The sequence below is a fragment of the Camelina sativa genome, chromosome 12 (genome assembly GCF_030686135.1).
Source record: "Camelina sativa cultivar CO46 ecotype springtype chromosome 12, ASM3068613v1".
NCBI classification, from domain to species: domain Eukaryota; kingdom Viridiplantae; phylum Streptophyta; class Magnoliopsida; order Brassicales; family Brassicaceae; genus Camelina; species Camelina sativa.
This window is the reverse complement of record NC_141891.1, coordinates 34,966,090-34,981,911: the sequence shown is the minus strand read 5'-3', so window position 1 is coordinate 34,981,911 and position 15,822 is coordinate 34,966,090. Positions and strand designations below refer to the sequence as shown.

Genomic DNA, 15,822 nt, shown 5'->3' with positions numbered 1-15,822 from the left:
TGTATAATTTCTATTGTGTATATCTATTGTTTGTCCGCGGATTAAAAAATTTAAAATATTATTATTATTCATATAATTTACTTTATTTACAATGTATTTAAAATATATTTTTAATTCTATTATTATACTGATTTTGAGATTTTGTATTTTTATTTACAATGTATTTAAAATATATTTTTAATTCTATTATTTTTTATAATTAGATGAGTATACTATAATTAGAAAAATTAGGTAAACTATTATACTGGTTTATAATTTGACAAACATAATTTAGGTGATTTCATATATATATTTTAACACATTTATATTTATAGTTGTGCAATTCGATAAAAAATGGCGGAGTGTTTTGTAATTGGATATTTGATTTATTTTTATTTTGTTACTTATTAGTATGGATTAAAAGTCTTTAAAATAATCTATTAGGTATTACAAAACACTTCTTTGAAGAAGGTAGGAAAAATTAATAATTTTTAATTGGAGACCTTATGGTAAATATTTTTACTTCTTGTCTTTTTGCATTCCTTTTATTAAAATATTATAGTTTTTTTTGTCTCCACCGACTAAATCTGATTATCTCCAGCAAAAAAAATACGTCAATTCTTTTTTTTCTTATCATCTTCCACACTCTGGTTTTTTCTTATCATCTTCTTTATTATGATTCTTCCATATTTAAATCAGAAATAATAGATTAATTTAGATTTTCATATCTTCAAAATTCCATATCGTTTTCATCTCCACAATTCCTCCTATGCATATAACAGTATTGGTTCCAGGTAAATAAATCTGTTTTTTCTGTTGTTGATTTCTTAAAATTGTTTCCGATTTTGGCAATGCTTTCTACTATTGTCTATTGGTGCTCAGTGAAGTCAAAACTTCTGGGAACTGAATTGCGTAGGAAGGTTGATGAGATAGAGATGATTAGTTTGTTTATGAATCCTTGTCTTTGCATCTAGATTATCTCATTAGTTATTTGTTTTTTACCCTTGTAGATGAAGGACTTGATCAAAAAGAAGCCATCTATCTCAGAACTAACTGGAATTGAAGAATCACGTCTTGGCTCCGTTGTTTCTCATCTCTGTTTGTATCTTATGGCCCTTATGGGTTCAGTAGTGCCCAACATCAAAGGTTGTCCGGTCCCAACTCCTGATTCATCATCGTCTTTTGGCTCTTCTGAAACAGCTGATTCTTCCTCCTCGAGTGCATCATCAAAATCTCTTATAGCACGCCATAGTTGGACTCAACTGACAAAGGACCACGGAAGCCTCAGCCCTAGATCAAGCTCCTTTAAAGAAAACACACTGAGAAATTCTTCTCTACGACTTTCCTCTAGAGATAAATCAAAACGACGAAGTGAAGGGCATTTTTCAATCTTGGATAATTTACATTATTTCCATCGATCAAAATTTATGTTTAAAATAATTTTTTTTATTATGTATCTCATTATTACAAAACTATAGTCTCAAATGGTCACAAATGATAACTAAAAATTTCTCGCATAATTTTAACAAATACTCAAAAATCATGATATTTTGTGACTATCATAATGCCCAATCCAATCACTCGAAGTTAGTTTCAAATGGTCACAATTTATTACTAAAAACTTCATTGCATATGATAACAATTATAACTAAAAAAAAAATCTCAAAACATAATTCTTTTTCAAATTCATAATCATACAAAAAAATTTAATCATAAACATTAGATATATACATTATAATCTATATTTATTCTTACAAAGAAATTAAATCACCATAACTAACACATATTCGACCATAATTCTCATATTATAACTCCTATGGAAATTACCTCAGGCTCTCCAGAAAGGTAAGACTCAGATCTTTCCAACGGCGGGTAGATCAACTTATGGTTCAATTTGTAGCGATGGGAAACAGTTTCACAAGATGACTGATATTAGTTCGCGGATCTGCACAAAATAGGTTTGAGAAATCATGTATAACTTTTAATCTACAAAAGGAGTTACAAAACCCTTTGGAGAAAACTTATAGCTATGGGTTGGGAAATTATTCACCAAATTTCGTCCATAAAAGAGTCTGTTTACCCTTTCGTTTCTACCATCTCCTAGGACAAGTAAGATCTGTCCTTAATCTCGACGGTGACTCCTTGTTCTCTTTCTCTCAAATAGTTTACTCTCTCTCTCTAGGTTTAGGAGGCATGAAACTATAAAGAATAAAACCCTAATCATCTCCTAAATAAGTCTTCTTAATATAGGGTTAGAAACTTAGTTTAGTGGGCTTTTTATAAACGACATAACAATTTATATTAATTTATGATTAATGTTTACTCATTTTAATGTCACAAACTGTGACTTGCATATACGTTATAAGTTCGTAACTAATTTGCAACAACATATTGGTCGTAGAGGCAGTATTGAGAAATTGAACATATTTTTATTAAACATAATAATCAGTTTGGGCTCCTCACTTATCAAGAGGAAGTACTCAATCATATTAAACATAATAATCAGTTTGGGCTCCTCACTTATCAAGAGGCAGTACTCAATCCATAAGCAACATAACTTAGGTAGTATATTTAGCTACAAAAGTTATAAGATAACTCCAGATGATTAAAATCATATGGAGACGTTTCTTTGTTGTAATCAGTTTTACTTTATTTTATAAAGATTAGTGACTTTTATCATTTCTTACAACAACAGTTAAAATTTGGAGCTAAACCAATACACCCTCCATCTGAATACCCCCTGAACTGTGTACATTCCACCTTGCATTCAACATCTGTAAAAGCTCGCTTACATGGTTTAATGCAATGATCATATCCAAATCTATTGACCGCTGCATAAATATATTTGAATTAAAAGAAATATATATATATATATATATATATACGCACACATTTACATATAAATTGTTTTTACTAATTTATTTGTTAAAATAAAATATTCAAAATTTACTTTATAAAATTATTAAAGACAGAGGAACAATAATAACATACATGATGAGGCTAAAACTTTGGAGTTTGAAAACGAAATTGCTAGTACTACAAGAACAAAAAAGACAAAAGCTTTTGTCATATTCATTTGTTTATCACTAATTGTTTGGTTGTTGTAAAATTAAAAAGTCCTACGATGCTTTATTTATAGTGACTCGGTCGATGTTGAAGTAAGGGGGACGAGAAAAATATAAATCTTGACCTAGACTTGTAAAGAGATAAGATTCTCATTATATAGACAATAAAGATCATTATATATATATTAGATTAAATGTAATATTTGACTGCATAAATTATTGTTAGAAATGTTGAAATGACAATTATATCTTATTTTGAGTCAAAATTAGCATATATATATTTATGCATGCCTAATCTTTGGAATATGGTCAAAGATTTTTTTAGTAACCAATTTAGTAATACATTACATATTGTTAATTTAAGGTTTTGAAATATAAAATTTATAAGGTCACACCAGTGCTACAACACTAAATGATTTATTTTTTTGAACATCTGGTTTATATTATTAATTAGATGATATCTTTCTGTTGTTAACCTTTTTCGAGAATTGAAATATACTACTAAAAGTTATAGTTGTATCTATTTTGAAACTTTTCTTTTGTTTGAAACACTATTTACTTTTAATATTGTAATTTGTTTTGGTAAATTTACATTAATGATTTTAAATTTGATATGTATATATATTTTGTATTAGTAATGTCCTAACCGCCACCTTTTAGTGGGTCCCATGTTCACTCCTAGTCCATGGGTCTACCTTTTATAATGAACCCCATGTCTTTTCACTAGGTCCTTGAGCCCATTCATATCCGACGGTCGGTTTGCTACGTCCGGAAGGCTTTAAAGACTTGTTTACCGTCCCTACCAATCACTACATGATATTTTCCTATGGTTTGTCCTCACTCGCACAGTTCCGATAATTACTTCTCGGAAGGTCACCCATCCTGAAACTACTCCAGCTTAAGCACCTTTAACTTTGGAGTTCTTTCAGGACCTTTGAACAAAAATATAATTGCGCTTTTGTTGACATAGGTGACCAAATCAATTCTTTTAAACCTCTCCGCAAACCGGGGTGTCACACTGAAACGACCGCCCCTTTTTTTTCTTTTTAATAATAAATACAACATATAATTAAGCATCCCATACTACTTAATTGAACCACCCAAACCACCATTTCCTCATTAAACCAATAACAACCAATATGCACAGCGGAAACATACCAATAATACAGAAACGATACATCATCAATACAATAACATTCCTATCTAATCTATCCAGCAACCTATCACAACTCTAACCAAGGTTCCAACATAAATAATATAACCAACAACACACAAACGAGACCCTAGATCATCCTCCTCCTCATCGCCATGATTCCACGCTACACAATTTGCCTTTACCTGCACCACAAACACAAATTGAGATGCATGAGTATTTGATAAACACTCAGTGAGGCAATCCTCCCATCTACTGGGCTATACACACAAGTAATAAGATCTCTACATGCCACAAACAACAATCAATAAAACAAACCAGACAATATACATAGCATGCAACATCCATCGTAACTGAAACAAGGGGTGTCGACCGACACCATAGGGTGTCGATCGACACTGAATATATGGTGTCGACCGACACCAAACTGGTGTCGACCGACACCCTGCCCGACACTCCCGAAAACCCTAGTTTGCATCGACCGACACCTCCACATGGCATCGTTCGACACTCGCTAAAGTCCCGAGCCGTCCTCGCGTTGGTGTCGACCGACACCGATGCCGAGCAGCGATTTCCCTCATCAGAAACTCCGAATCTCGCCCCCAATCTTCTCCAATCCGCTCCTTGCACTCCCAGAAGCCAAACCCAGCCCAGACAGCAACGAAATACCATAGGGAACTCAAAGAAACAACCACATAAGCACCAAATCACATAGAATCTAGAGATCTTAGCTTAGATAAGCCATGGTCATGCACTCACCTCTTTCAAGAAGATTCTGACCAACAAGGACGAATTCCCTCACTCCTAGCAAGCTTCTAACACCTTCCCAGCCTTAGATCTCCCAAGAACAGCAAGGAATCTCTCAATCTCTTCCCAAAAGCTCAAGAACACTCTCTCTTTGTGTTTTCTCTCAAAACGGCGAATAAGACAAAACCACACGACCCTAGGTCGTTTTCTTCCTTTAAAACTCGATTTAGGGATTCCCTAAACCAACCACGCAAACCGGACAATTAAAATTGAACCGACCAAACCGACCACAATTGGTGTCGATCGATGCCTCACTAGGAGGTGTCGATCGACACCCTTACCAAAATACCAAAATTTGGTTTGCGGGTGTTACAATTCTCCCCCTCTAACAGAAGATTCGTCCTCGAATCTGAACACCGCCACTCATCCGCAAACTCACCAAAACACCGTCGCAACGGTTCCTACCATCCACCCATTTGGTCTGCCACCACAAGGACACCACTGGTCCAAACCACCTGAACCCACTGGTCATCACCACTCTGGTCCCCCCGACCAGCATACACCTGACCCTCCCGGTCAACACATAGAAAACCCCGGGACTGAACCCCCATCAATCCCGAGATCCGCTTCCGATCTCAACCGTAACCCTGAGATTGAACCCCCATCAGTCTCATAATTCCACATCCGGTTACCATTCTTATTTCCACGCCCTTGACACTTTTGCCACCAACTCATCTGCTCTTAGGTCGCAACCTTCAAGCCATACCGATCACACTCTCAGACCCCCCGTCTTTGAGCCATACTGTCTCACCCTCGGGTCGTCACCCTTAAGATCACGGTACCAGGAGAACCCCCATCTCCTCAGGAGAACCCCCATCTCCTCTGCCACCCTCGGGACCACAGTCCCTCGAGCTATCGGTATCTTGGGGACCCCCCGTCCCCTCAGGAGAACCCCCATCTCCTCATGAGTTTTTCAGGACCCCCTGTCCCTCTAGCAAACGGTCATAACGTCTATAAGCATTTCCCAACCTAGACCACCCCCGTGATCCACGTAGAACATCTCAATGTCCTACCGACCCCATATCCTCTCTGAGAATATCACCACAGCCATGGCCACCCCCAGGTCTCACTACTAACATCCCAACTCCTCGGTGTTTACAAACACCCTTCCCACTAACACAAGTTCTAACTACTCCTAGAACTTTATGTTTTCTAGAAACTTCCTACGCATGGAGACTTTCCATTTATAGAATTCCCGAGCGATTTTCTTTTCCACAAGATCCACAAATTCCAAAAACCAAAAAAAAGAAAAACTGCATTTTATTAAAAAAAAACTCAAGTGCAATAAACGTTTACAACTCCAAACAAAAATACGTAGCTGAAATAAAATAAAAATCAGAAGCCAAACTAATCTCCGAGTTGAGCACCCGGTCCTTCCTTCGGTTGTGCCGCACCCCCCATCATCTGTCTCAACTTAGGACAGAAAGGCCTGATGTGCCCCTCCTCTCCACAATGGTAACACGATCGACAATATTCTTGTGAATCACCTTTCTTGGGACAGTCTGCCAACCTGTGGTTCTTGCTCCCACATCCGAAGCACCCTCGCCCACCTTGCTGCATACCTGACGTGTCTTCCCGCTTCCTCTTATGCCTTTGCTCCGACTTGTTACCCTTGTTTGGATTGTTCTGCTCCGAAGTCTCCTCTGTCTGAACCGCTGGACTGGTCACCACTGACTGTGCCCGGATATCCTCCTCAATCTCTGCTGCAGTCTCAACCAGCTCTGCACGCGTAGCATAACTCCTCCCCCTACAGTGAACTCTCAAGTCATCACGTAGAGCCCTCAAGAACCTCCTGATCTGAGCCTCCTCAGGCTCCATAGCCCGACCCCCATAACAAAGAAGTCGACTGAACTCCAAGTCCAGCTCCCGCACTGACCGTGTCCCCTGAGACAACTGAAGGAACTGCACCTCCAAACGATCCAATGCCTCTCTAGGAAAATACTTGCGGTTGAACTCCAAAACGAAGTCAGCCCAAGTCATCTCCCGCTGCACTCTCCTAGCAGCCACCGATCTCCACCACACCTCAGCATCACCACTCAAATGATGGACCCCTATGTCCACCCAAAACTCCTCAGGACATCTCAGAGTATGGAAGTTACGTTCCACACTCGTCCTCCACGCATCCGCAACAGTAGGGTCTGTACCACCCGAAAACCTCTCAGTATAAAGTTTATGCATCTCCTTCAGCATAGACAAATAACGAGCATGAGCTCTCACATCCGCAGCCACTGGCTGCTGCTCCTCCACCACCACTGGTGGCACTACCTGAGCCTGAGCCGGGCCCAAACCTAGTATCCGCTCCAACAGCTGTGTCAACAAGCCCGCCAGGTCCACACCTCCCACAGGAGCCCCACCTGCTGGGATTCCCACACCCGGAACCCTAGCACCACCGGCCACTCGAGCACCGACACCGCCCGCACCGACCCCCTCAGCGCCTACGGTCCTATCAGTACCACCACCGGCCACACTCATGGACCCCTCCTGGAAATCCTGCGACTCGCCGACACCCTCAGCTGTCACACTCTGCTCAACAGACTCACTCACTGCTGGGACTCTGCCCCTACCACGACCACGACCACAACCACGACCGCGACCCCCACCACGTCCGCGTCCACGACCAGCAACAGCTCCACCCTTAACCATCTGCACTACCCAGAACAGAAAGCTAAGTACACAAACAAAACCGCACACAAACACACATCTTACCGTGGAATCTCATTGAAGGCTCGAAGAGGATGATACTAGGACTCCATACCACATGCAAATTGACTAACTACTCATAATCAATTCCATCACACAACATCATGCATCAAGCAAAAAGAAAATAATTCACCCAATTAAATTCCTAACCGCTCTAACCATCCACCTAACCATCCTAGAACCGTAAAGGCTCTGATACCAAAATGAAACGACCGCCCCTTTTTTTTTCTTTTTAATAATAAATACAACATATAATTAAGCATCCCATACTACTTAATTGAACCACCCAAACCACCATTTCCTCATTAAACCAATAACAACCAATATGCACAGCGGAAACATACCAATAATACAGAAACGATACATCATCAATACAATAACATTCCTATCTAATCTATCCAGCAACCTATCACAACTCTAACCAAGGTTCCAACATAAATAATATAACCAACAACACACAAACGAGACCCTAGATCATCCTCCTCCTCATCGCCATGATTCCACGCTACACAATTTGCCTTTACCTGCACCACAAACACAAATTGAGATGCATGAGTATTTGATAAACACTCAGTGAGGCAATCCTCCCATCTACTGGGCTATACACACAAGTAATAAGATCTCTACATGCCACAAACAACAATCAATAAAACAAACCAGACAATATACATAGCATGCAACATCCATCGTAACTGAAACAAGGGGTGTCGACCGACACCATAGGGTGTCGATCGACACTGAATATATGGTGTCGACCGACACCAAACTGGTGTCGACCGACACCCTGCCCGACACTCCCGAAAACCCTAGTTTGCATCGACCGACACCTCCACATGGCATCGTTCGACACTCGCTAAAGTCCCGAGCCGTCCTCGCGTTGGTGTCGACCGACACCGATGCCGAGCAGCGATTTCCCTCATCAGAAACTCCGAATCTCGCCCCCAATCTTCTCCAATCCGCTCCTTGCACTCCCAGAAGCCAAACCCAGCCCAGACAGCAACGAAATACCATAGGGAACTCAAAGAAACAACCACATAAGCACCAAATCACATAGAATCTAGAGATCTTAGCTTAGATAAGCCATGGTCATGCACTCACCTCTTTCAAGAAGATTCTGACCAACAAGGACGAATTCCCTCACTCCTAGCAAGCTTCTAACACCTTCCCAGCCTTAGATCTCCCAAGAACAGCAAGGAATCTCTCAATCTCTTCCCAAAAGCTCAAGAACACTCTCTCTTTGTGTTTTCTCTCAAAACGGCGAATAAGACAAAACCACACGACCCTAGGTCGTTTTCTTCCTTTAAAACTCGATTTAGGGATTCCCTAAACCAACCACGCAAACCGGACAATTAAAATTGAACCGACCAAACCGACCACAATTGGTGTCGATCGATGCCTCACTAGGAGGTGTCGATCGACACCCTTACCAAAATACCAAAATTTGGTTTGCGGGTGTTACACACACTAACCAGGATCCATTGAACTTGCAATTATTTCTAATCTTTCCCAACGATCATTTTGATAACTAGGGTTGGGATGGCCATACAATAACAACAAATATATAAACCAATTCCATTGAATTTGACATAACAATCTACATTATTTGCTGACTGAACCATGGCTAGAATAAGGGAGATTCATTATTGGAGGGGAAACCATTTTGTGTCATGATGTTTAATTATGAACTGTCTTACCATTACTCTCTCTCTCTCTCTATATATATATATATATATGAAATTATGTCGACTTATCAAAAGTACAATAAGATTAGTTATTGAACATACAAGAAATCAAATCACCAGTTTATTATAAAGATAATTTCTATCATTTTTTACAACAACACTGAAATTTTGGTGCTAAACCAACACACCCTCCATCGGAGTACCCTTTTAACTTTGTACACTCAAACTTGCAGTCAACATCTGTATAATGTGGTAAACATGGTTTAATGAAATAATCATATCCAAATCCATTGACAGCTGCATAAAACAACCAAGTTAATGAAAAAGAAAAATAATGCACACATATATATAAATTGGGTTTAATAAATTGTTTTTTAAAATAATGTATTCAAAAATAATTTATAAAATGATCAAAAATAGAGGAGAAATAACAACATACATGATGAGGCTAAAGCATTGGAGTTTGAAAACAATGTCGCTAATACTACAAGAACAACGATAAGAAAACCTTTACTCATATTTATTATTTTATCTCTAATTGTTTTTTTGGTAAAATTAAGAAGTCTCTGCAATGTTTTATTTATAGTGAGTCTTACTGACGATGGTTTTGAGAAAAGTAGAGAATTTGGCTAATACTTGTAAAGAGATAAAATTCTCATTAAATAGTCTAAATTTAACAATAACTATTATTGAATGTATTAGATTAAATGCAATAACAGTATACATTGTCATTAATGTTAGAAAAGTTGAAATCATAATTATATAGCAAATCCCTCCTATTGTTAAATCGAAAGTACAATTAAGAAATAATCTTACCAAATGTAATTAATTACAATCAAATTATCGTAGCATATTCGTCACTAATTGTGACAAACTTTTGTTATGATTTTTTCCGTCATAATATTATAACATAAATACTATGAATTTGTGACAAATAAATTTAGTCATAATATCATATTTAAATTGTCACAGATTTGTGACGAAAATTTAATGTCTCAAAAATACGTCATACTCAAATTATTTTCCTGTAGTGCATGTACAATAGTTACCAAATTCAACACCCTCCACCTTAACTTTTAACATTCCACATCATTTTCTCTTTCTTCCACCTAATCATTCAACACTCAAATCAATTTTAACCTCTCCAATAGTTTTGTTTAATAAAAGGGAATCTTACATCAAGACACACTTTATATAAAACTTTATTCAGTTTGACACAGTTCTTGACCATAGCACACTTTTTACCTCTATTTTCTAATGTTCACTTACTTGTTAGACCACTTTGCCCTCTATAACACTTCATATCTCTCATCTCCTTCTTCCTCCTCCCCAATTCTCGTTACTCAATTCTCTCTTCTTTTTTCTAACTCTTTTTATTTTTCTCTACTTTTATCTTTGTAATCACTTTATTTACTTATTTAGACATATATTGTCATTTTTTTTATATAATGCATTATAATTATATTTTTCCTAAAGTTTAAAATCTATTTTACTATATCTAAGATGAATAATTATGCCACACATTATCCATTTATCACTGAATATTTGTTCAATACTATCAGGCCCGGCTCATACCTAGGGCGAGAAGGGCGGTGGCCAGGGGACCAACTTTAAAAAAAAAAACCTTACGCAAATGTAACACCCGCGACCGAAACTTGGCGTTTTGTGGGTGGGTTTCGATCGACACCAAGGTGGTGTCGGTCGACACTATTATTTGTCTAGTTTGACCGGATTATTTTAATTGGCGATTTTTGGTTGGTTTGGTTTAGGAAAATCATTAAACCAAGATATTAAGTGTTTGTCGACGAAAGGAAGGGTTTTGGCTTTTGTCTTGGTCGCCGTGTATCGTTTTTTGAGAAAAACAAGGAGAGAAAAGTGTTCTTGAGGTTCTAGAGAGAGATTGTGAGACTTCAAGGCTTTCTCGGTGAGATCTTGCGGTGGGAGTGAGGATCCAAGGCTAGGAACGTGGGAGAAGCTTGCTGGGAGTGTGGATTCGTCATTGGTTGTCAGAATCTTCCTGCAGAGAGGTGAGTGCATGACCACGGCTTATCTAAGCCTGAGATTTCCTTTGTCTTGCTTGTTTGGTGTTGTTTGTGGTGTTTTGTTGCATGGTTGGGTTTCTATAGGGTTCCTACGGATTCATATGGCTATGAGATTGAGTATTGGACGGTTTGGAGGAGTTTGGGAGCGAAATTCGACCCTCAGCTTCTAGTGGAACGTGGTTGCAGAGGTAGTGTTGATCGACACCAGTGAGTAGCATCGGTCGACACTGTGGGGTAGTGTCGGTCGACACCAAGTGCCAGTGTCGGTCGAGAATTTGCTGGTGTCGGTCGACACCTCCCTTCCAGCGAGACTATGTGTTGCTCACTGGGTTGTTTGCTTTGTTTGTTGTTTGTTTTAGACATTGGTATCTCAGTTGCTTTTGTGTATAGCCCAGTAGATGGGAGGATTGCCTCACTGAGCGTTTATAAAATACTCATGCATCTCAATTTGTGTTTGTGGTGCAGGTAAAGGCAAAGTGTGATCGTGGAATCAAAGGCAATAAAGAGGAGGATGTTCTAGGGACTCGATTGGTTGTTGTCTGGCATTGCTAGGTTGCTAGAGTTGGGTCATGAGAAACATTGCTAGGTTGCTGGTTCTATGTTTCCTGTTGGTTGAATTTTGGATATTGTTTATGTTATAATTATTGGTTTATTATTGGATATTTATTGGATATTGGTATTGGTTATTTCTGCTGTTGATTGTGATTGTGGTTAGGTGGCTAGTGGGTATGAGACCACTAGTTGTAGCTTATTTATTATTATTATTATTTATTATTAAGAAGAAAAAAAACGGGTTGGGTCGTTTCAGCAAATGGGGTCCAAAAGAAAGGGAAAGAAAAATTTTATGTTGAAGAGGGTAAAAAAAACTATATGCCTAGGGACAAAAAAATTACTGAGACGGGGTCTATGTGGATACTCAAACTGGGTAGATGGATACTTCTAGATGTCCATCTTATCCAAGCAAGTGAATCTATGTGGTCAACTGTCCAAGCGGTTGAATGTACTTGTTCATATGACTAGCATGTCATTAATATTTACTAGCTAGTCTATTCATTCATACAACCATGCATACATAACCAATCCATGTTTATTCATACAACCATCAACACATAACAAATCTACTCGTTCATATCCATCAAAAACTAGGTTTGTATATACCACCATACCACTTATCCACACATAACCATCTATTGTATACTGAAAATTTGATGCCATCATGTCGATGAGGTGTTCTCGATACTGATTAGTTATACATTATCTATTTATATTTGAATAATTTTTTGCTATTATGTGGATGGTTAACATGTATAGATGTATACTTACTTTTGGATGATCAGAGAAAAATAGATGCATACCTAATTATCTAATTATAGTTGAATATTTGTTAATTGTTATGTGGATGTTAAAAATGTCTTATTATGTGGATACTAATGTCTTATTTGTAGATACTTATTCTAAAATTAATTCCACATGGATGATGAGTTATACATGTCCACTAAAAACTACTTGTTTTTTGGTGAAGCAGTCATTGTTAACTATCAAACAATTTTAACATCATCATATCCCCTAAAAAATAAGCATGAAACCGTTCATTATATCATATCCTAAACCCTAAACCCTAAACCCTAAACCCTAAACTCTAAACCCTAAACCCTAAACCCTAAATCCTAAACTTTAGACCTTAACCTTAGATCATAAACCATAATCATAAATTTAATTTCATAGCAATTTTAACAAATGTAGCCAAAGATAAAGATCTTTTACTATAAAACATGAAATTGACCTACTGTGACAACCCGTCCCGTATACCCCACTAGCCCCCGCTAGCTTGTCCCCATAGGTCCTAAGCTGGCCCTGCAGGGCATCGATCCTAACCCCTCACCGTGGAAAGGAACTCACATCCAAATCCACCAGTAGGTTATTGGTGTGCCAGGCGTTCCTTGAACCCTGGTCCCCACCCTTGAACCCTTTAACGCCTGGCGCCCCAATAACCTACTGGTGGATTTAGATGTCCATAATGAAGAGTTAGGATTGATGCCCTGCAGGGCCTATGGGGACAAGCTAGCGGGGGCAAGTGGGGTCCACGGGACGGGTTTCACACCTACCCCAACCTGTAAACCCTGAACCTTAAATTAGGCCAAATTTTTTACTTCTTGCATTACATTCTTTACAAATTTCCAAATTCATTGATATTGTTCTCTATTATGTGGATGATTAACATGCACAGATGGATACTTATTTTTGGATGACCAGAGAAAAAAAACATATGAATATCTAATTAATTAAACAACTTGTGGTTTGGTAAAGTAGTCATGATTAACTATCAAACGATTTTAATCTTTCATGTCCATAAAATCATGGACGATAAGTTATACACGTCTACTAAAAACTACTTGTGTTTTGGTGAGGTAGTCATTGTTAATTATCAAACAATTTTAACTTCATCATATCCCCTAAAAACCTAACCATGAAACCGTTCATTATCTCCTATACTAAATCCTAAACCCTAAACCCTGAAGCCTAAATCCTAAATTTTAGATCATAAACTATAATCATAAATTTAATTTCATAGCAATTGTAACAAATATAGCCAAATCTGAAGAGTTTTTACTAGAAAACATAAAACTGATGGTCAATAATATATGGAAAACATTTGATGGATGATATTATATATATTGAACATAAAACTAAATAATCATAAACATATAAGCATATGGATTTGATTTCGTAGATGATACTTATATCAAAATGAAAAATTAAAAAGATATAAATATGGCCAAGGAATATATATATTGTTATCCACCACTCAAGATTATTCAAAACACATATATCAAAGAAAAGGAGTAAGATAAACAAATAAAATAAAAATTATTTGGAGATGGAGAGAGAGTTAGAGAGGGTGAGAAAGAAAGATAAAGGAAAGGAAATAGAGTAAAAATTTAAAAAATGAAAGAAAGATAAACTATATAGTAATGTGTATGGAGAGGGAAAATTGGTATATTCATACCCCAGTTAAGGGGGTATGTTGAATTCCAACTCCAGCTATGACATTGAGAAAATTCATACATTAACTTGGATAAAATTCAAATTTGCTGCATCAACTCGATAAACTGTGTAAAAACATACACAAGCCGTAACGGTGTTAAGAGACCGTTAGCGGCTGCTTACGTGGAAGTCACGTAAGAAACGACGTCGTTTTGAGAAACGAAAAATAGAGCTTCTTTGGTCAAAACGACGTCGTTTCTATCTTCTTCTTCCTCTTTTTTTTTTCAAATGGCCTTTATTAAAATAACCCACTGAAATTGGGCTGGGCCGCCAATTTACATGAAATTGTAGAAACAAAGGAAACCAAAAAAAACAAGTCATCACCGAAAAAGAAGCTCTGAAACCTATTGACACCGCTGACGTAGAGAGGTCAGCCATTAAAACCGGCGGAAGTGCGAGCCACAACTTTGCGGCGGATTGAAGTACTAAGTGAACGGCGGAAAGCTTCCGACTCCCAGAATCCGAACCTTTTCATCGACCAGCCAACCCATCACAGCTCTCCTGGTAAAGCAACCTTTCCGACATCACGGCACGTTGCTGACGGCTCCCGTTCTCATCAGGACACGACTCTCGTTTATAGCTTCGGCCCAAACCCTTCTTTCCCAGATCTGACTCTTCTCTGATTTCTGATCCAACCCCCTTCAACCGGTCTAGAGGAAGCAGGTCGAGGAGATGATTGAGGCCGATGGCTCAATCGGAGAGCTCAACCACCTAAGACCCTCCGCGACAGCCAGCCAGATCCAGAAGGATCTGCTATTAACCTCTTAGACAAATCAGTTAACCCACCATCTTCCCCTTTGACTTCCACCATAGACACAGTAACCAACACGGCGGCTGAGCCACGAGAAGCAACCGCCGCTACCTACCGGCGTCCTCAAACCAAAGTGAACGCAGCGAAGATCTCCTCCCGACACGTTGGACCCACATATGTACTTCAAAGGGGAAGAAACCTCACCACTAGTACTACTGACGGAGAAGGAGACATCAACTTTTTCAGGTAGAAACGCAAGTCGGGAAAGAAGAAAAAAGGAAGAAGAAGATAGAAACGACGTCATTTTGACCAAAATAAGCTCTTTCTTTCGTTTCTCAAAACGACGTCGTTTCTTACGTGGCTTCCACGTAAACAGCCGCTAACGGTCTCTTAACACCGTTACGGCTTTTGTATGTTTTTACACAGTTTATCGAGTTGATCTAGCGAATTTGAATTTTATCCAAGTTAATGTATGGATTTGCTCAATGTCATAGTTGGGGTAGCAATTCAACATACCTCTTTAGCTGGGGTATGAATACACCGATTGTATTGTAGGGTAAGAAAGTAAAACAGTATAAGAAAAATGTGTTGTGATCCA

At 38.3% G+C, this 15,822-nt stretch overlaps 1 protein-coding gene across 1 annotated transcript; it reads left to right on the top strand.

Moving 5' to 3' along the window:
- Positions 1–782: 782 nt before the first annotated feature.
- On the top strand, positions 783–1,474 carry LOC147933080 (uncharacterized). The gene is made up of 2 exons (XM_087479798.1): positions 783–899; positions 990–1,474. The coding sequence occupies exons 1-2, from the start codon at positions 831–833 to the stop codon at positions 1,455–1,457; spliced, it is 537 nt and encodes a 178-aa protein (XP_087335924.1). The 5' UTR covers positions 783–830; the 3' UTR covers positions 1,458–1,474.
- Positions 1,475–15,822: the final 14,348 nt, after the last annotated feature.

Coding starts and splice junctions, on each gene's coding strand:
- LOC147933080 (XM_087479798.1), top strand. CDS start 831: ATGCTTTCTACTATTGTCTATTGGTGCTCAGTGAAGTCAAAACTTCTG. Junction 900..989: donor GAACTGAATTGCGTAGGAAG/GTTGATGAGATA, acceptor TTACCCTTGTAG/ATGAAGGACTTGATCAAAAA.